This window comes from Malurus melanocephalus, unplaced genomic scaffold, assembly GCF_030028575.1.
Source record: "Malurus melanocephalus ecotype Western Australia unplaced genomic scaffold, MMel_1.1 scaffold_340, whole genome shotgun sequence".
Classification (NCBI taxonomy): domain Eukaryota; kingdom Metazoa; phylum Chordata; class Aves; order Passeriformes; family Maluridae; genus Malurus; species Malurus melanocephalus.
Genome location: NW_026623572.1, coordinates 253,195 through 272,922, shown reverse-complemented (window position 1 = coordinate 272,922; position 19,728 = coordinate 253,195). Strand labels below are relative to the sequence as shown.

Here is a 19,728-nt window from a genome sequence, read left to right as displayed (position 1 = left end):
AGGAGGAGGAAATGCCTGCCTGGACTGAAGTGTCCTCAGTTCAAAGCTTTATCCCTCTTCCCAGATTTCCCCCCAAGCTCTGCAGCGCTGCCTCTCCTGCCAAAAGCTGCTTAGGTAGGAGAATCTTCAATTATCCCAAGGGCACGGAGAGAGATGGATGGAACTAAACGTGGAGCTTCAAAGAAAGGCAGAGCTCCACTTCTTAATCTCCGAGTGCTTTTATTGATCCCAAAGAAATGGGCTATTCCTGTTTTTTATTTTTTATTTTTCCTTTGTGATCAATAAGCTGAACTAAAAGGACAGAGCTGCTCTGGTGCTCACCTGGCCAACTTTGGAAAGTTTCAGCTCTCTCAGGGTGTAATCGTGCGCTGCRCTCTCCTTCACATTCCGGACGCGCATCACTCCGTATTCCTTCAGGGAATATTCATCCGGCCAGTACTTGACACACTTACTCTGCAAGATTTCAAAATAAAAATATTTAAAAAAAAACAGAAAAAAAGGAATAATCAGGCAGGAAAAAAAAGGCTGCTTGACACAATTCTGAAGCTTTCATTTCAGAATCCACAGAGGATGATCAGCTGACGAGGTAAAGAACATTTTAATGGGAAGTTTTCTCCTCTCCATAACAAACACCGGATAATTTCAGACAGGTACAGGCAATTTCTYCTTTTAGCACCTTTTGGGATATTTTGAGCCTGGATATTTTCAAAACCTGGAGATTAAAATCCTGGGGTTTGTAACCCCAGCCACAGGGCTCAAAATACAGAATTTCAGCAGAGTTCTGCTCTTCCACAGCCCAAACCCTACAAAATAAATACAAGTCAAAGATATAAATCATTTCTAGTGGAAATAAATCTTGGGATGTTTGATTTTCCATGGCTCGGAGCAGGAAGGGCTGGCACAGCTCTGATTCCATCACCAAAGAGAGTTCAGGCTCCTGCAGAGGAAGCAGTTCAGGGCTCCAAAATTTCTAAAATGGAAAGTTTTGATGTGCTGCTCCTCCATCGAGATTATCTCTGYCCAGGGATAAATTCCATCCACTGAGGAATGGATTCACCTATCAGCACTTGCATTTGGCTCCTGTGACAGAGCAGGAAGGGGCAACTCCTGGGAACGCAGCATCAAAGCAGGAATGATTGTAGGAGCAGCCTCCAGCACGAGCAGGCACAACCCAAACACCAAATCCTACAGACAAATAGGGTCTGAATGCAGTTATCCTGAATATCCAGGACAAAACACAGCCCAGGGAACTCTTCTGCCCGCCCAAGGTGGTTGAACACWKKSCCMMYKRRGSMMCMARRWKWTTCCCCMMYATTTTTRCCCTTTTTCYCTGTCACAGGGGGAGAAACTAAAGSAAATACACCARTTTTGGGGGTACCAGCAGAAATAACTTGCAGTTTTCAGCACAGAGCTCTGAGCAGTTGGTAGAGCAAGTCTGAACTGCGACACGGTGTTAAAATAAGCTCCGCTCTGCCGGAGGGRTTGCTGAACTGCCTCCAAAACACCACTCTTTTAATTTCTAAGGATTTGCTGTTTCTGCACTTTAAAACAGATCCAAGACTCGGTGCAGAGCTGGGATGTTCCACAGTTCCTCCCTTCCTCAGGCAATTGGAGGCAGMTCTGCTGCAAAGGATTCTCTCCTTCCTGCAGCTCTGGAAGCAGCTTGGCCTGAGATAAAAACACTTTGATTTGGTATCAGCACCAGTGTTTGCAATTCTTGAAGAAGAGCAATAGACATCAAAAAACAATCAAGGGTAAAGAAAGAATAATCAATGCAGCACGGATGGAATAATCAGATATTAAAGTGTTTTCTCCAGCAAAAGGGCTGAGGAAACTTTGGGAAGAATAATGGAGAAACTGCAGAGGAGCAGAGGCTATTCAGGAGGTTCTAAAAAAATTAATAACTTGAATAAAGAAAGGTTTATTCAAGTCAATTCAGCCAAAACAACCCCATAATCTCCAAAACAAAGAATATCACTGGGAGCTTCTCCCTCCTTCACTGAATTCTCAGGAAGGAAACACAAATCCTGTCCCTTTATCAGAACTTCACAAAGACCAAAAAAAAGATCCAGGAGACAGCTGAGCTCTGGCTTTACCTTTCCTCTTTCCACTTCTTTTGTGGTCATGACAATAACTCGGGAATTCTCCTGGAACACCATCCTCCAGAAATCATTCACTGTGTTCTGCAGGCAGCCTTGAGTAGCAATGTAGCTTTTTTTTGGCTTCGAGTTGTTGCACTTGGTTTCAAACTCAGGCTAGAGGGAAAAACGAAAGCAATTCAATAATTGGTGACAAGATTCCTTTGGATTTAGGGAAGAGGAGCTGTGGGATGGGATGGGAATAGACTCACCATAATAATGTTAGCATTGATGTAGTCTGAAACGGGTTCATTGGGATCACCRTCGTGGAGAACAACTCTGGTGTGATCAACTGCAAAAACACACACAGATGTTAAGTGCCCTACAGCTGTGAACACACAGGAGCTATTAATAATCACCAAATTTAGTAAATTAGTGATTAGAATATTCCAAATTGCTTCTTTTGCTGGACCAAACCATGTCCTGGAAACTCAGGAGTCCAGGGACAATCAAACACTWAGGCAAGGCAAAGCCTCAGGATTTGCACGTTGCTGTTTTGTCCCCTCAAATTAATCCTCTTAAATTTAAGGATTTCAGCCTGTTGAGTAACAGCTGAGGGACGTGAGGTTTTGGAATGAAAGCTGAAGATAAAAAAATAATATTGAAAAGATATACGAAGTGCAAATGTTTGAACCCAAATTGGAAATTGCAGAATAATCCTGATAAGACAGGAAATTATCATTAAAGAAAAGCCAAAGCCCAGTGGTGCTTAATTAACCTTGTATTAATGAAGAAAATAAACCAGGGCAACATTAAATGGCAACGAAGGATCAATACTCACAGGGTAAAATGTTTTTRTATCTATTTTTGTTCTTGTTTTCCTGGCGCTGCCCTTCCTTACGGCTGTAGAGGAGTTTGCATTCCTGCTGCTGCAAGGTCTGAGGGTAAAGCACAAACAGGGGGCTCAGGAAAAGCAGAGCATGGACTTGTCCATCACACAGCAATCCTTTCTCCCAGGGAAAAGGGAGGAGAGGGGCATTAGGTGACTGGAAATGGGGTTATCCATAAAATATCCCAGTGCAGAAGAACCCTGGAGTGGGGATTTCTGGAACACAATGTCCCAGGGACAGCAGCAATTCCATCATTTCCCAAACCTACTTTCTCCCAAATCTCCCTGGAGCTGGARGAACCAAGATCCTGATGTTTTGCTCCAAGTTTTCATCCCCAAAGCAGTTCTGGCCCCACTGAAAGGAGCACCCAAGCTTTGGAAGCTGCTCCCCTCGCCATTCCTGCCCTTCAGACTCCTGTTTTTATTCAAAGTTTGGCCRTGTCAGGCACCTTTCCTCACTCCAATTCCAGTCTGATGCTCCCTCATTTAATGACCTTGGATAATCAGGCTCATCCTAAAGCCAAGGAAAGCAAAAGAAATGGAAAAGATGCAAARTTTCAAGCTTGTGACAAAGGACAGAAAACATCCTCACAAAGCACTGCCTGTGGAATGCCAGGCAAAAGGACYGAGAGCTCAACTTTCCCAGCAAGTTAAAGAATTGAAGCAATTAAGAGTGTGGAAACCACATCTTCCTTCCTCAGAGTTAATTATCACTGCTTGGAGCATCCCTGAGGAGAAATCCACGAGCAGCAGCGACTCCCAGCAAGCCCATTCAGAGCAGGAACAGCACATCCATAAATCTGGAATATCCTCCTCGATTTCACTACAACATCCCAGTGCTTAAAGCTCAGAAATCACCATTTTTCAGAAGGAAAAACATTACAAGGACTGTCAGCATTCCTGTCTGGAGGTTCCTGGGACAAGAGGCTCATTCCTGCCTGGAGATAAGTAATTTAAATTCACCATCTGGGCTGGCAGCTCTTCAACAGCTCAGCCAGGGATCCATGGACAACCTGGAGTGTTTTTGCTGCTCCTGCCACCACGGGGGACAGCTGGGATGGAATGGAAAAGGGGAATGGAAAAGCAGGGCACTCCAACTGCTGGCAGAGGGTTTTATTCCCAAAAAACAGGGTTAGTGCTGACCTCAGTGCCAGCTGTGAAGGGGAAAGGGAAGTGTGAGGTCTCACAGGTAAAATCCTTCACTGATTTTACTTTTTCTTCTGTAAGGAAAACACTTTGCTGCTAAAGCCCTGCTGAGAAATCCACTCCAAGAAAAATCAGCAAGTGCAGCAAAGAGCTGGGAATGAATGGCTCAGTTATGGTTTGCCAAAACAACAATCCCTGCCCACACACACACGGCCTCTGCCCACTTCCTTCCCTCCCCAGAGGGAATTCCRACCATTCAGCAGCCCTGGATCCAGGACTGGCCCCTCTCTCTGGAAAGAGAAAGGGGAAAGCTTAATCCTCATTTGGTAATTTCTCACTGCCATGAGTTCACCATCTGATATTCTCCTCACAGAGATCTGTGCTGATTCCTTCACTTTTTGTGGATTTCTTTTCCTTCTCCTGGCAATAATCAGAGCACGCTGGACAGCACATTTAACTAATTGATATTTCTGATCCAAGGGGTTTTCTCCAAGAATCRTTGCTTTGCAAATCCATCACTRTCCAAGAAGTTTCTCAAACCAGCCYAAATCRGCCTCTCTGGGGCTCCTTCAGCACTTCCCAGTTTCCTGTTGCCACCTGCTGGTGGAATTCCAGACTCCACTGGTGGTTTTGTGTGTGTGAGGTACAAAGCAGCTCATTTTATCCAGCCTGGAGTGTTCCAGGCCAGGCTGGACGGGGCTTGAACCAACCTGGGATAAGGGATTTAAGGTCCCTGCCCATGGTAGGGCATAGGATGGGATGGGATTTAAGGTCCCTCAAAACTCAAATCATTCCATTATCCCATTTCACAGAGGCTTTAAAATCCTCAAAAACGAGGATCAAACAGCCACAAGGACAAGGGCAATGCATTGACTGAGAAATGGAAGTTTTTCTAAAGAAATGGTTCCCAACTTCCCAACCAGCAGAAGGAACTCGATGGATTGTCCTTTGGGGACAGAGACAGGAGTATACATGAGGGAAGATTGTCAGGGACTGGATAAAAAGCACTCTCAGAATCAGGAAAAAATAAAAAAAAAAAAAGGAAATATTTCAATCCACAAGAGTGGAGCTGGCAAAATTCCCACCCCCAGAGATGAGAGCAAGAACAGGGATCGGAAGTGAAGGAGAGGAGGAAAGGCCAGAGAGGCAAAACCCAACCTGCACTGATTGAACACCGGAGGAAACATCACTTGGGACGGTGTAAGGAATTACCTCAAACTCTTCCCAGAAGCCCTGCTTGACTTTATCCGTGGTCTCTGCCAGTTTGCTGAGCTCCCTGACACGGCTCTCGATCTCGGCGGCGTTGATGCGCGTGGTGTTCAGGGGCTGCGGGACACACAGGGAGTTAAAAAAAAAACAACCAGGAAAAGGCAATTCAAACACAAATCCCCAAAGCTAAGGGTGTTTTAATGGGAATTTTAGGAGCCAGAATTTTGGAATTCAAGCAAAGGGCAGTGTGGAAGGGGACGGTGAACAACTGATGTTGGAGTTTCGCGGTTTTTAATTTAATATATTAAATTGTCTAATTTCTGGATTTGGCCTGAAATCCCTACAGACCATAGTGACACCAGGAAATGCACATCAGAGGTAACACTCCATCCCTTCACAAGATTAATAAAAACTGTTCCCATTTAAATGGCTTCCTCACCCATTTAACCAAGTTTAATTCTTCACTTTTTGYCTCRGRAAAGAAAAAGTCTCACAGAAAACAGGGAAAAACTGCATTCCAACATCACATCCCTGAGATGGCAGAGCTCAGGGGTTCCCTCTCCTTCCACTCACCTGTTTGAGCTGCAGCACAGTGCCCAAAGTCTCCACCATGGGGTTCTTYTTGTAATGCTCCACCAGATCTGTCAGCGAGTCAAACTTCTCCCCTCCACCGACATCGTATTTGAGATCCTGGGAAGACAAACACTCCTCAAAATAAATAAATGCAGTTCCTACCATCACCTTTAGGCTGAAATAATCAGATATAATCAGAAATAATCTTTAAAATTATGCATAGAAGACTATTAAAATCCTCCTGCTAAAGGATAGAGATTTAATAAACAGAAAAACATTCCCTTTTTGCTATCTTGAAAATCAGTTTATCTTCTTTTATAGAGAGCTGATTCCCTCTGTACTGGGGTCCAGGCTGCTCAAGTGAATATTGGAGTTACAGGATGAGAATCCARGAATTAGGAATTTGAATTGATTTCCAAAATTGAGTGTGTCAATAGGCCCTGACAGGTTTGTGCTGCCTGGCACCATCCTGATTTTAAGGAAGCAGTGCCAAAGGATTTTCCTCAGAAATATAAATGCTATTGGCAAATGAGAAAGTGTTTTTTTGAAAAAAATAAAAATATTCTGGTATATAAAAATATTCAGTCCTGCTAGGCCATTTCTACCTCCAAACTACTCCTGTTACTGRATTTTAGGTGTTTTTATACAATTAAGTTGTTGCACTGCCTGTTGGCACAACAGCGACAAAAATCTGTCATTTTTTAAAATCTATGATTATKTTTTTAAGTGGCAACCCATGGGCATATACACGAAATATCAAAACTGTAATTTAATAACATTTCAGTGAAGAACTGCCTTATATTAAATGGAAGATTYAGATTTCAAGGCATTCCTCAGAGCGAACACTCGTTTTCACAGACTGTTGATCATCTATCAGGTGTAAGTGCCTGATCTGACAGGAGAGAGACATCTGGGGATGGATCTCCATTTATCCAATCACTCCTATTTCCACTGAATCCATCCAGGAGACTGCAAAGGCTCCCTGAGCACAGCAAAATGGGATTTGAGCCAGAATGTTCCCAGCAGGAGCCGCTCAGCCAGCCAAGCAGCCCCAAAAAACAATCCCTGCTGGAATTTGGATTCTATCAAAGGAATCAGTTTGATCCTACAGCACCCCCAGGGAAAGGGGGGACACAGAGCCCCAAGGATTCCCTGCTTTTCCCACCTGGCAGTGGATCATGACGTGTGTCACTTTGGATTTGCCATCGTTGCTCTCTCCTTTGTCATCCCCCGTCCTCACGGAAAGGACAAAGTCCCCAGGGTGGCTCTGGCTCTCCCGCACCAGGAAACTGCCGTGTTTRCCTTTCTCTGTCAAGAGTTTCTCGGCTTCTCTCCCAGAGAGATGCCCGTGAAACCACCTGGAAATAAAAGGGACACAGAGGGAGACACCTTGTTTAGCATTCCAGCTGAATCCACTTGTTTTATTATAAAAATTAAATCCTTCCGTTCACTCAGCAGTGGACAGGTCTAAGGAAAACTTAGTTTATAAAAATAATAAATAAAATAAGCCTCTGAAGTGTGCAGGTGCAGCCTAGTGAGAACAGAAACACTTCAAAGCACTKCCATGGAATTTCACACAAATTTCCAGTGAAGCTTTGATTTGGATCCTTCACAGCAATACTAATAAATTCCAATAAACACCAGGTCACACTGCACCTTCCCCTCAGCCAAGGTGTTTATCCTTCATCTCCTTCACTAAACTTTCCTGCTAAACTTGTGAGAGCTTCACAGTTTTGAGACCTCACCCTTCCATCCCATTAGGAATTGGACAGGATAACCCCAGCAATCCCAACTCTTCAGAAAACAGGGCCAGAAAAGCATTGATCCTCCCCACCTCTCTTATGCCATTCTGAGGAGTGAGAGAACTTGTTTGAGTATTTTTCCTTGATTTTTCACTTCTAGGAATAAACAGGTTTAGCTCTGACCCTTGACATTTCCTCAAATCCAGAGTTTCAAATTCTCYCTCTTAACCACGTTCCTCAAAACARGAGTTTTGAAAAATTTGAGGGTTTTTATGGCCTTCACTCTCTACCCACTGCTAGAGAAAGCACAAAAAGTGATGCTCAGAAATATCCCTGGGAATTCCTTGTAGCAACAGCATCAGGAGAACTTCTCCAAATTAAACATTCTCCCAGTAAAAATAAACAGAATTACTCCCTCTTTTTCAGCCCTGTCCCACCCAAGGAAGAATGCTGAAGGGAACAGGTTCTGAGGCTTGGATTGCTTCACCTTTAACCACATTTTGCAAGGAACCTCCCTGAAATGGATCCAAGATTGCATCCACCCTTTTCCCAGAGAGACTGAGGGATAAACACAGCATTTATTAACAAGCAGGACACTGAGCTTCCAACACTCCTCTGACCTTTCTGATGTGGGATCAGCACAGTTGAGGGGGTATTTCAGCTCTATGACATCTCCATTCTTTTCCTTGAGCTGCCCGTGGTGTTCCATGTAATACTGCACCAGCTCTGCCAGCGTGGCAAACTTCTCTCCCCCGTAGAGGTCATAGTAGTCACCTGTGTTCTGGATTTTGATGTGGGTGACAGCTCCAGTTCGTCTGGTGTTTGAAAGAGAGGACAAAACAATCCCTGCCAGGTCAGCTGATCAATCAATCAATCAATCAATCAATCAATCAATCAATCAATCAATCACTTTTGTGTTTGGGGTTCTACTGCCCGAGGTGGAGAAATCCATCCTCACAATTCCAGCACTGAATTATCGCAGAGGAACTGAGCTACTGCCCCTCTGCTTCAGCTTCTCTGCTCCCAGGGAAACAATTCTGTGCTGGAAACCCTCACAAACCCCACCAGAAATCCCTCATTTCCACACAGAATTCCACAYAGAGGCACTAGGGTGGAGGGTGAGAGGGATCCAGCATTGCAGAGTGTTTTGGTTTGAAACACAGCGTATCCCAGCAACAAAATGGGAAAGAAAAATTCCTCAAGAAAGGAAATAAAAAAGGAGAAACCTTAACCCACAACACAGAGGGAACCCCCCGAGCTGGTTTGCTGCTTTCTCCAGAATTCCCACCCGATCCCAAGGTCTCTCCCTCAGCCTCAGAGATGAAGGAAGAGCAGCTGCCAGCAGGAATCCCCTCCCGTGCCACAAGGGCCGTTATCTCACAAGTATCCGAGCAGCACAACTCTTATCACCAATCCCACTTTTCCCTTTTCCTTTATCTACTTCCTCTTGCTGTCTTTTCCCYATCCCTGCCACACGGCGTCAGGGGACAACTGTCACAAAAGGCCTATTTTGGAAGCTGAAAAAGCCACAGTTGCCCTGAAAAACTTGCTGACTTTTCCTGTGTGAGGAGAGTCTGGATTTCCTGCTGGATCACGAATTCCCAACACCTCTGCTACTTCCAGCTGGCTTATCAAATGGATTCCTAAAGGGCTAAAAGCAATGTTACTATCAGGCTATTTCTGATATTTTGTTGTCTTGCTGTAAAATCAGAATTCACCCCCCTTCAACCTAGAGCTGGGTGAAACTATTTGAAAAGTTCTTCAGGAAAAATGGGGGAAAAAAAGAGGGAAAAGCGGACACCACCAAAAATTGATCCGTGCATTCTTTCACCTCCTCCAAGAAGTTCATCCACAGCTCCTTCTCCACAGAACAGCAGAAAATTAACATTATTACCAACCTGGGGAAAGACTGGGAAGACCCAGACTCACCTAACGGAGAGTGTGAAGTCTCCTGGGTTGCTTTTGCTGGGCCGTGCCAGGAAGCTGCCATCGACTCCTCTCGTTAACAGCAGGTTTTCTGCCTCCACCCCAGTGATATTTGGATGAAACCATCTAGAAGAGATTAAAAATAAAGGATGTTAATAAACAAACAGCGGGTTTTCAGCGTTAASTCACGCTGAGCAATCCGACAGCTCCCAAGCTGAGTTTTGTACCTAAATTAATAAAATTTCCACTCATTATTTGTTTCATATTACAAGTTGATATATTGTAATTTTTTTGTAAGCCTGAGAATTACTCTTACACACACTCTGCCTGGGTTAAAATGGTATCAAAGGTACACAACATAAACACAGACCAGAAGTGGTATTTCCTCACTCCAGGAAAACACAGCGCACAAAGAAACTGAAAGACAAACAGGAAAAATACCTAAAAATAAAACAAAACATCCAAAGTGACACTCGACAACATTTTGAAGGTTAAAAGCTGAACAAAACCTCATGGTTGAGGGCACAGCTGAGGGGGTCAGGAAGGAACTCCCCGCGTGGACACCCCACTGCTCTTCCTGCCGGGAATGTGGAGCTGGGGTCGGATCTGTCCCGTTTAAATACAACCCCCGAGGAATCTCCCATTGATCCTCACCACCCACCAAATGCCCTCAATGACTATCCCAGAGCCCAGGCAGAGCTGGGGTTGGGCTGTGGCCAACAGGTCCCTGTCCCCACCTCTGGCATTGACTTTGGAGACTTATTTGGAGCCACTCGGTGTCACCACTGCCTCTGCTCTTATCTGGAATTTACCCATTTTTATTGCAGCCCCGAGCGAGTTCTGCAYGAAAAGGACTTGGGGGAGGATTTGAGAAGCCAAATTCTAAAAATAAACCATCAGAGCAGGGATGTGAGCACCCCAAGGCCAGTTCTGTCACCTTCAGCAATTAAAAATCACCTTTAATTTTCAGAGTTAAACCCTCACAGGGTTAAACCGAGCCTTCTCCTCTTTGTGCATCTCTAGGTTTTGCCAAAGTACGGTAAAATATTTAATAAAAACTCCACAATCAGTCTCATCACAGGTACGGGAGTGTTATAATCAGAAAAATTGAACAGCATTCCTGATCCTTCCCCATCCAGTCAGCATTTCAGGCCAAATTGCTAAATAAGCAAAATGTCAGAGCACAGGTCTAAATTTAGGGTTATTATTTCAATTGTTGCAGCAATTCCTTCTCTACTGAAAAGCTGCCAGTATTCCTACCAAAGCCTTATCCAGACCATTCTCTTCAGAAATGTTCTGGAGTTTTAGGATTCTAGAAAATCCAGATCTCTAGCAAGACATTCAAATGGGAATTAGGATCCGTTTTAGAAATAAATTGTGGGAATTTTCTTGTGACTCTTRTCTTTTTTTCCCCCTAGTTAATAATATTCTTCTTGCACCAAGAAAATCCAGTGAATAGCCCCAATCTTTCACTGAAGAACAACACAGAAAATATCAAATTTATCCAAGTGGCATGGAAAAAACTATTCAAAAAYACTTCCAAGTTATCACAGCAAATGGGAATGCACTAATTAATAATGTTACATTTATCTAATGATTATTCAAAGGTCAAGGAAAGTTGTCACAAAAGAAACCACACAAGCATCAGTACCTGGGATGAACTCAACATTAAATAAYGCATTTCAGCCTACAACAGGTTGCCTGCAGAAGGTGATCATCTATTTACCACATTTCCCTCCTCAAAATTTTACTTCCATTGGGTGAAAATACCAAAAAAATCCAAACAAAAAAACCCCCCAAAAAAGTAAATAATAGTAATAATTTGTGTAATAATTTGAGTAATAATATGAGCAGATCACAAGACTTTATAATACACACTGGAATCGAGAGAAAGCTTGGTAAGTTTGGGAGTTTATATAAAAAAAATTATAAACAGGCAGAGGGGAAATTATTAGGATTGGTTCTCCAGATTTATTATAATGACATTCCATAAACTTTGACCAATGGAATTTCTTCTGTATGCCACCCTAAACCTTAAGGAAGTAGCTGTGAGGTTTTTAAAGCGAAGGAAAAACAATAATTTATGTACAGAGGCGATTATAAATAACTCATTATTTAACAAGCATTTAAAGGAGAGGTTAAACACAAGACAGATGGGTCAAACCCCAAAATTTCCCCGCCACATCCACATAAAGATGGCAAAAGCCAAAGCCAGGGAGGGTTTCTCGCCCTTTATGTAACTCTGGTTGTGCTGGCGCCTTGTCCTCCTGCTCCCTCAGCTCCGTATTTTTGGCTTTGAGTAGGAAGCTGCATTTGTCAGCCACCCCAAATAGCAGAATGGGGGTGTCAGTGATCCCTGCCCGCGGTTCCGGCCGGGAGCTGGATCCTCCTTGAAGTGCTGCCATCCCTTGTGCTCCCAACCTTGGGGCTGCAGCCTTTCCCGGCTGGGAGGGGACAGCACAGYGCTCACCAGTGCCACCACCCCCAGCAGGACCTGCTCTCACGCTTCCTTTTATAGGGATGGAATGCATTTTGGGCTTTTTATCCTGCTTTCCCTTCCCCATCCCTGCGGGAGCAGGTGCAGAGCTGCCCCGGCCAAGGGCAGTAAATACAATCACAGAAGTCACCCAAACCCACGCTCTCGGTCAAACTGGCTCCTCAGCACCCCTCCCGCAGCAATTCCCACTCAAGGGTTTGGAATACAGCGTTCCCAATCCCTAATTAGTTCCAAGCAAGGTGGAAATGTCGGTAGGAGAGTAACCAGGCTCATTTACAAAGCYAAGGGGGTATCAGCAAAACAAGGAACCTTCTGGTGAAAAAAAAAACCCAAGGTGGGAAATCCATCCTTCCCACAATTATCCCTTTTTTTGTTATCATGGTCCAGCAAAGCCCAGCAGGATCTGTGTTCCCTAAGTCACACACTGCCAGCACATTTCTCTCTTACCAAACGAAAAGAAATAAATCAATACATTTTTCCATGCTGCGATTGGGTTTTTTAATCACCTTTGCTGGAGCAGGAGGGATGAAATSGGTTCTGTCTCAGCTGTCACAATCACAGCACCAGGGATGTGCTGACGGGTACTTTAATTACTCCTATTTATAGGCTCATCAGTTGATATTTCTCATCTTTTTTTCAGTCTCCCTCACAAGTTACAGTTTAGAGCTCTGAGCAAAGTAACAGGATTATTCCTGGCAAGCAGGATGTTCATAATGTTTCCAAAAGGTAACTTGTATCCTTGTTCCCAGTGTGAGCAGAGACACATCCAGACACCCCAAAACAGAGTAAAAATCCTCCATATAGCACAAAAAACCCAAATATAAATGGCCATGGATTGAAATCAACTCATCCAGATTAACCATCTTGAGCAGGAGAGAGGACAACTTACCCTTGGAGGAATTATAATTAAATAGGTATTACTTATGGAGGTGAATCGATTGAAATTGTGGCTGCCCYRTTCCTGGAAGTGTCCAAGRCCAGGTTGGAYRGGGCTTGRAGCAAMCTGGGATAGTGGAARATGTCCCTGCCCRTGGYAKGGGGTGGAATGGGATGAGMTTTATGGTYCCTTCCAAYTCAAACCATTCTGAGATTCCACAAACCTCAGAATAGGTGCGTTAAAAAGGATTAAATATATTAAATACGTTTATACTCTTTTCTGTGATAATAACTTCTCAACATTCACCCAAATCTCTGAGCCCAAAAGGACACCCATACCAGACAGATATCAAAATAGACTAAGGACAGTGAGAAGCTACTGCAAAACYAGTGGATTCGCTGTTTTTCACGGTGCTTTAACAGTGCCACAATGGTGTGAAATTATAGCGAATGCTCATAACTAAGAGCCCAGGTGTGGGGAGCTCAGGAACACTCGTTTTGTAGCTGGGTCACGTTTTAGGGTCGGTAAATCCGCGGTACCGGCCCTCGGTGGAACACGAACCCCAGGGGATCCCAYACACGATCAATTCATCCCTCCGTGCTCCATAGAGACACTCACTTGAACCTCCCCAGACCAGGGGCACCGGGCAGCTCCGGCCACCGATCGGGATCGRCGGGACTGGAAACCACCGGGACTCCTTCACCCCCGGGAGATTGTCCCGGGAACGGGATCCGGGAGTGGGGACATCCCCCGGGAATGAACGGGGTGGGGGTACAGGAGGGGGACATCCCCACGGGAAGGGGCTCGAGGAGTGGAGCCATCCCCCCGGGAACGGGCAGGGTGTGCGCTGCCGGGGCGGATCCCGGGGGTGCCGCCCGTCCGCGGGGATCGGCTCCGTTCCCGCAGCCCCCGCGAGCGGGCGCGGAGGCGCCCCAGAAGCAGCGGCCCCTGCCCGCCGCCCTCCCCGCCGGCCCCGCCGCCGCTCCCGCCTCACCTCCGCGATGTCATCTTCCCCCGTGGCCCCGGCGGGTCGCGGTGCGCCGGCCCCCCCGCGCCGCCCGCCGCTCACATGGGGGTCCCGGCGGGGCCGCGGCCTTCGGGCGCTGCGGGGAGCGCGAACAACGGCGGCCTCGGGCCCGCGAGCGCGGCGCGGCCCGCCCCGCGTCACCGCCCGCGCCGTCATCGCCCCGCGCCGCGCCCCGCCCCGCGCCGCCGCTCCGCCCGGGGGGCTGCGGGACCCCCGCCACCGGAGCACCGCGGCACCGGAGCATCGCCCGCGCACAGGGCAGGGCGCGGAGCCGGCCGTGCCCCGAGGGGACGCGGGTTAAGCGGTGGCGGCGCGGCGGGGCCGCTCTCCGGGCCGGGAGTCCCGCAGCTCCCGGAGCGGGCGCGGGGTCTGGTGTCCCCCTCGCCGGTGACCCCGGGGTGCCCCGGGCAGCGCGGACCCTCCCGGACTACGAATCCCATGATGCCCCGCGCGGCGCGCTGACGTCAGACGCCGCGCTGTCCTTAGCCCGCGCACCCGGATGTGAGTTCCTTTTGCTCCCCCGGAAGGTGAGGATGGCGGAGYMGCKGCGATCAGCGCCGGGCCCTYCGCGCTCCATCCGCGGCCATCCGCYCGCCGCGGTCACAGGCGCGGACCGGCAGCCTCGGGGTGCGGCGGGGAGGCGCGGGGGCCCGGATGGGCGCGGGAATGGGAGGAGCGGGAGTGTCGCCGCTCCGGGCGGGCCAGGCCGCGGCGGGATGCGGAGGCCGCGCCGAAGCCTCCCGGGAACTGGGTTGGGGCTGGATGGGAGAGGCCGCTGGGGCAGGGCCGGGGCAGTCCCGAGCGGGCAGAGGCGGCTGCACGCTCGGGGCATGTTTGCCACGGGCTTCCCACCGAGGAGCGCTTGAATGTGCGCTTGAGCTGTTTTAACCAGCATGCAGGAGCATTTTAAGTCATGAAGGGGCGCGCAGGGAGCAGTGCTTGGTCAGCCACGGCCGGAGCAGCTGGCTGACGGCTACTAGAAAAGTGTGAAGAAAGATCTTTCGCATTCTTTTGTTTTSTCTGCTCTGTTACGAACCCTTATCCCTGCTGTCTGTGATCGTAGATGGCGGGTGAGAAGGCGCCCGCGGAGAAGAAGCCAGCTGAGAAGAAGCCGGCCAAGAAGAAGGCAGGGGAGAAGAAGCCGGCGGAGCAGAAGAGTCAGAAAGCAGCAGGGGACAAGAAGAAGAGGGTGAAGAAGTACCATGCCAGCCGTAACCCCGTCCTGGCCCGGGGCATCGGGAGGTATTCCCGCTCAGCCATGTATGCCAGGAAAGCCCTGTACAAACGCAAGTACACGGCCCCAGAGACAAAGGTAGGATGGGAAGCACTGTGGGACTAATCAGGTTTGTTGGGGTGACTCTGTTTTGAAGTGTCCTGAGTTTTCCCTGTTCTTTGCACACAGATAGAGAAGAAGAAGAAGGAGATGCCCCGTGCCACCATCACTAAGCCAGTGGGTGGAGACAAGAATGGAGGCAGCCGGGTGGTTAAAATCCGGAAAATGGTATGGAAAAGCACTGGGATGCTCACAGTTTGGGCTGGGTGATGAGCCTCGTGCCTGGGGTGATGTAGGGTCCTCAGCCTGTGCTGTGCTTCACTGTTGGTAGTGCTTTCCTTGAGTACAGACTGAACATTCTTGGGAGATGGTGGGGATTCAGAGGGGAATGCTGTGGTTAGGTGGAAGCACACACAAATATTCCTTCAGTGTGTCCCCTAAGCACTAGCTGCAGCAGGAATCCTTCAGAAAACTGAGCTATGGGGAGAATCTTAGTGAGGAGTTTCTTTGCTGTGGAACACAGGTAGTATAAGGTGTTTCTCCTCTTTTCCCAGCCCAGGTACTACCCCACGGAGGACGTTCCCCGGAAGCTGCTGAGCCACGGCAAGAAGCCGTTCTGTGAGCACAAGCGGCGCCTGCGGGCATCCATCACCCCTGGCACGGTGCTGATCCTGCTCACCGGCCGGCACCGTGGCAAGGTGGGCACAGCTGCTGCCACAGGGGCTTGGCAGCATTTCAGATAACCTGCATTTCCCAGCTGATGGCACCAGGATCCTGCTCAGCTGCTGGGTGCAAATCTGTGACATCTGTCTGAGTATTCTCCTTGTCCAGCCTTTAGGGGAGGCAGAGTTTAAATGTTTATTAAATTAAGRTTGTTCTCACAGAGCTGGAAGTAAAACAGGCTCAGCCAGTTGCTTGGACAAAATGAAAGGAGTCTTGCTGCAGTGCAGAGCAGCAGAGCCAGTGCCTGTTTGTGTTGCTGCAGCAGCAAACAAAAACTTTTCCTACAATAGTTAATGCAAAAGAAAAATTACTGTTTATCATTTTTAATATAATTACCCAGGTAACACTGGATTGTTATATTGGGTTTTCAGCCTCAAGATGGTCACCAATACAATGGGCATCCTTTATTTTCTTGAGTTCTTGGGCTTTGATGTCATATTCCATGAAGAATGCCCTCAAAGAAGGAAAACTTGACCAGATAGAACAAAGCACAAGTGAGGGATTGCTCTGACCATGTGATGCTGGGGGGGTCTTTGTGGCTTTTATCCAGTTCCTGCCTTTAACTCATACAAGGGATTTGGGTGATGGGATGGCTGTTGCKATCCTGCAGGATGGGGGAAAATAAAAGTGGAGTATGCTCAGCCATGAGAGATGAAGTTCAAGGAGAGTTATGCTCAATTGGAGAGGAGGTACCTGGAAATRCTGGAGTTTGGGTCACAGGGTGGCAGCTCCTCGGGTGGTACAGCTGACCCTCACCATTGTGTAACAGAGGCCTAGTGTGGCTCAGTCCCAGTTTGGCTGTGATATGGGAGCACTGGGATCTGAGGATTGATGTTACATCCCATTTCTTTACAGCGTGTCGTGTTCCTGAAGCAGCTTGATACTGGCCTTCTGCTTGTTACAGGTAAAACCTTACAGAAGTTTGATGGTATCTTTGCTTTGGGGATTCTGGGGATGTGGAATGGTTTTTTTAAAGTTCTAGTTTGTCTTTGGAGTGAGTAGCACAACAGATCTGCAYGTGATTGGTTTGGCACATCAGTGTGGAATCGGAGTTACCACCGCTAGAGGTGTCCAAGAAATKACTGAATGTGGCACTCAGTGCTCTGCTGTAGTTTACAAGGTGGTGATCAGTAAAAAGTTGGACTTCRTGATCTTGTTGGTCTTTYCCAACCTTAATGATTCTGGCATTTGTGAGTTTGCAGGGAAGTGGAGGGAACATAATTAAGTTTCAGTATCTGACTACCTGGAAKAGCTCAGGAAGTAGATTTTTATATTTCTAGAAAGCTTTGACTGTTCAGATTTTAGCTGTAGGCAATTCTGCAGGAACTGGTCATCACATAGACTCCAGAAATTCATCTTCAAAGCAGTGGTTTTCAGAAAAGCTGACCTTGTTCTCTCTTGTCTTCCTCTGCCTTCAGGCCCCCTGGCTGTCAACCGTGTCCCTCTGCGCAGGGCCCACCAGAAATTCGTTATTGCCACTTCCACAAAGGTGGATCTCACTGGGGTGAAAATTCCCAAGCATCTCACTGATTCCTACTTCAAGAAGAAGAGGCTGCGTAAGCCCAAGCACCAGGAGGGAGAGATCTTTGACACTGAGAAAGAGGTAAGGGAAAGGGCAGGGTGGTTTGTTCTTGCTGAATGCTCCAGGTTAGGCTGGAGAGGGGGAATTAGCAGGAAACAAAGAGTTGTATTTGAAGTGGTCATTAATAAAGCAAGGTGATGCCATTAAAATGAGGTACACCCTCTTTTAAATTTGGGGGTTCTTTTCTGCTTGTACTTCACCAGAAGAGRAGCAGTGATTATTCCAGTTAAATTGTGGTTTTTGAAACCACAGGAAACACTTCTGTGTTGGTTCCAAGGGGTGCTTCAGTGCTCCACACCATTCCCATTATTTAGAACAAAGTGAGAAAAAGTTTCTTGAAAACACCAAAACTCAAAGTTTGCCCTGAATGTTTTCCTCTCTCTAGCAAATTCTGCAGTTGCTCCCTGGATTTTAATGTTGTTTCTTGTGCTTTGCAGAAATACGAGCTGACAGAGCAGCGCAAGACAGACCAGAAGGCCGTGGATTCCCAGATCCTGGCACGGATCAAGAAGGTGCCTCAGCTCCGGGGGTACCTGCGGTCCACGTTCTCTCTCTCAAACGGAGTTTATCCTCACAAATTGGTCTTCTGAGCCTTCTGGAAGCGCCACATTAAACTCCAAGGGAAAAATAGCAAGGATTTGTGGTGTGTTCATTGCAGTGTGTAACAGCAGGTGTTGCACTACTCTAGCAGTGCAYGTTAATGTAGGGCTGCAGGTAGTGACCAGAATTTGGAGTGTGCAAAATTTGAGGTGTAGGAGTTTTGGTTGTTCCAGTTTTGTGATGGTTGTTGGATTTTTTAAACTTTTATATAAACAGGAATTCAGCTTTCTTAACTGAATGGATCCGGAACACATTATGCTTTGGGAATAGCAGATAATGCTGGGCTGACACAGTGCAGATTAAAATCTGGATAAAATTGGATAAAATATACTTGTGTTTAACCTTATCAAATAGAGAACTTTTTAGAGGTATTTCAGGAGCTGTGCTTTGATTTTGAAGTGCAAATGCTGGGAATACTCCACAATTTTGCAGTATAACTTATTCCTGAAACTAACAAAATTTGGAGTGTATGTCCCTTTTCTGTTCTTCATCTTTGTGGGATGTCAGGAATGTATCTGCTTAGAACAGAAAGGAAAAGCATTCTCTTAATTCTGTATGCTTGGAAATCAGTTCAAAAACAAGCTTTTTTTTGTGAAAGGGAAGTATTTTTTCTATCCTGGGAGACATCTAGAGTCTCTACAATTTCTCCTGTCTCAAAACTGGCTGCAAGTGAGTGGAGAAAGTTGGTCCTGTGTTTCCTCTGTGTTGAACTCAGCAGAAATCAATGCTCTTACACAAACAAGGGRTGTACAGATCACCAAGTCTGGCACTCTGGAGCTCTTCCTTAGCCAGACTTCTGCAGGAATCCAGGTTTATGTAACTGCACCATCTGTCTGCCCAGTAATTTGGAGCTGAAGTAGCCAACAGGGTCAGACTTGACAAGAAATAGAGATTTCATCAAATTCATATGGGCTCCATAAAAGGGGGATAGAAAAGGGAGCAGTAAAATGTTTTCTGAGGTGGAAGCAATGCTCAGTGGGAAATAGGAATTGRGTTTGGGGTGCTCCAGAGGCAATGAAAGAGCTTGGAGACCTGTGGAATACCTGGCTTGCATCAAGGGGCTATAGTCTGCTGCTGGTGGGTGTTAAAATGTGTCTGGAAATGAAAGCACTCGGCTCTCCCACCATCCTGTTGATAATTACCAGGCTGGGAGAGCTGGGGGTGTTCACCTGGAGAAGGCTCCAGGGGGACTTCAGAGCCTCCTCTGGTGCCTAAATGGGTTCTAGGAGAGTGAGAGAGGGATGGGGATAAGGGGTGGAGTGACAGGACAAGGAGAAGGGCTTCTCCCGAGCAGAGGGCAGGGTTAGATTGCATATTGGGATGGAATTGTTCCCTGGGAGGGTGGGCAGGCCCTGGCACAGTTTCCCAGAGCATCTGTAGCAGTCCCTGGATCTCGAAGTGTCCAAGGCCAGGGTGGATGGGGCTTGGAGCAACGTGGGACAGTGGAACTGGCAGGGGATGGAACAGGATGAGCTCTAAGGTCCCTTCCAAGCCAAACCAGCCTGGAATTCTCTCTGAAGTATCAGCGAGGCCCAGCAGAGGGAGGCAGTGAGCTGGCAGTGTCCCTGTGCAGAATTCCTGACCTG

The 19,728-nt window shown here is 47.1% G+C and overlaps 2 protein-coding genes across 2 annotated transcripts in view; one reads left to right on the top strand and one right to left on the bottom strand.

The window, feature by feature from the left end:
* The window catches only part of PTPN11 (protein tyrosine phosphatase non-receptor type 11), a 19,406-nt gene extending 5,326 nt beyond the window's left edge, over positions 1–14,080 (bottom strand). The window contains exons 1-10 of the mRNA XM_057378070.1: positions 13,932–14,080; positions 9,567–9,689; positions 8,258–8,452; positions 7,061–7,253; positions 5,896–6,012; positions 5,326–5,439; positions 2,920–3,016; positions 2,351–2,430; positions 2,097–2,255; positions 322–453 (exon numbers count right to left, since the gene is read on the bottom strand). Of these exons, the coding sequence (XP_057234053.1) occupies positions 322–453; positions 2,097–2,255; positions 2,351–2,430; positions 2,920–3,016; positions 5,326–5,439; positions 5,896–6,012; positions 7,061–7,253; positions 8,258–8,452; positions 9,567–9,689; positions 13,932–13,945 (1,224 nt within the window). The 5' untranslated portion in view covers positions 13,946–14,080. The remainder of the gene's footprint in view (positions 1–321; positions 454–2,096; positions 2,256–2,350; positions 2,431–2,919; positions 3,017–5,325; positions 5,440–5,895; positions 6,013–7,060; positions 7,254–8,257; positions 8,453–9,566; positions 9,690–13,931) is intronic.
* A 347-nt stretch (positions 14,081–14,427) lies between these two features.
* Positions 14,428–18,172, top strand: RPL6 (ribosomal protein L6). The gene is made up of 7 exons (XM_057378067.1): positions 14,428–14,491; positions 15,028–15,276; positions 15,367–15,465; positions 15,792–15,935; positions 16,816–16,864; positions 17,379–17,563; positions 17,980–18,172. Exons 2-7 carry the CDS (start codon positions 15,028–15,030, stop codon positions 18,130–18,132), a joined length of 879 nt encoding a protein of 292 aa, XP_057234050.1. The 5' UTR covers positions 14,428–14,491; the 3' UTR covers positions 18,133–18,172.
* The last annotated feature ends 1,556 nt before the right edge of the window (positions 18,173–19,728 follow it).

Bases quoted from the DNA above. Each gene is read 5' to 3' on its own strand.
- RPL6 (XM_057378067.1), top strand. From the start codon at position 15,028: ATGGCGGGTGAGAAGGCGCCCGCGGAGAAGAAGCCAGCTGAGAAGAAG. The intron at 15,936-16,815 runs GTGGGCACAGCT...ATTTCTTTACAG, and splicing joins CCGGCCGGCACCGTGGCAAG to CGTGTCGTGTTCCTGAAGCA. The intron at 17,564-17,979 runs GTAAGGGAAAGG...TGTGCTTTGCAG, and splicing joins TCTTTGACACTGAGAAAGAG to AAATACGAGCTGACAGAGCA.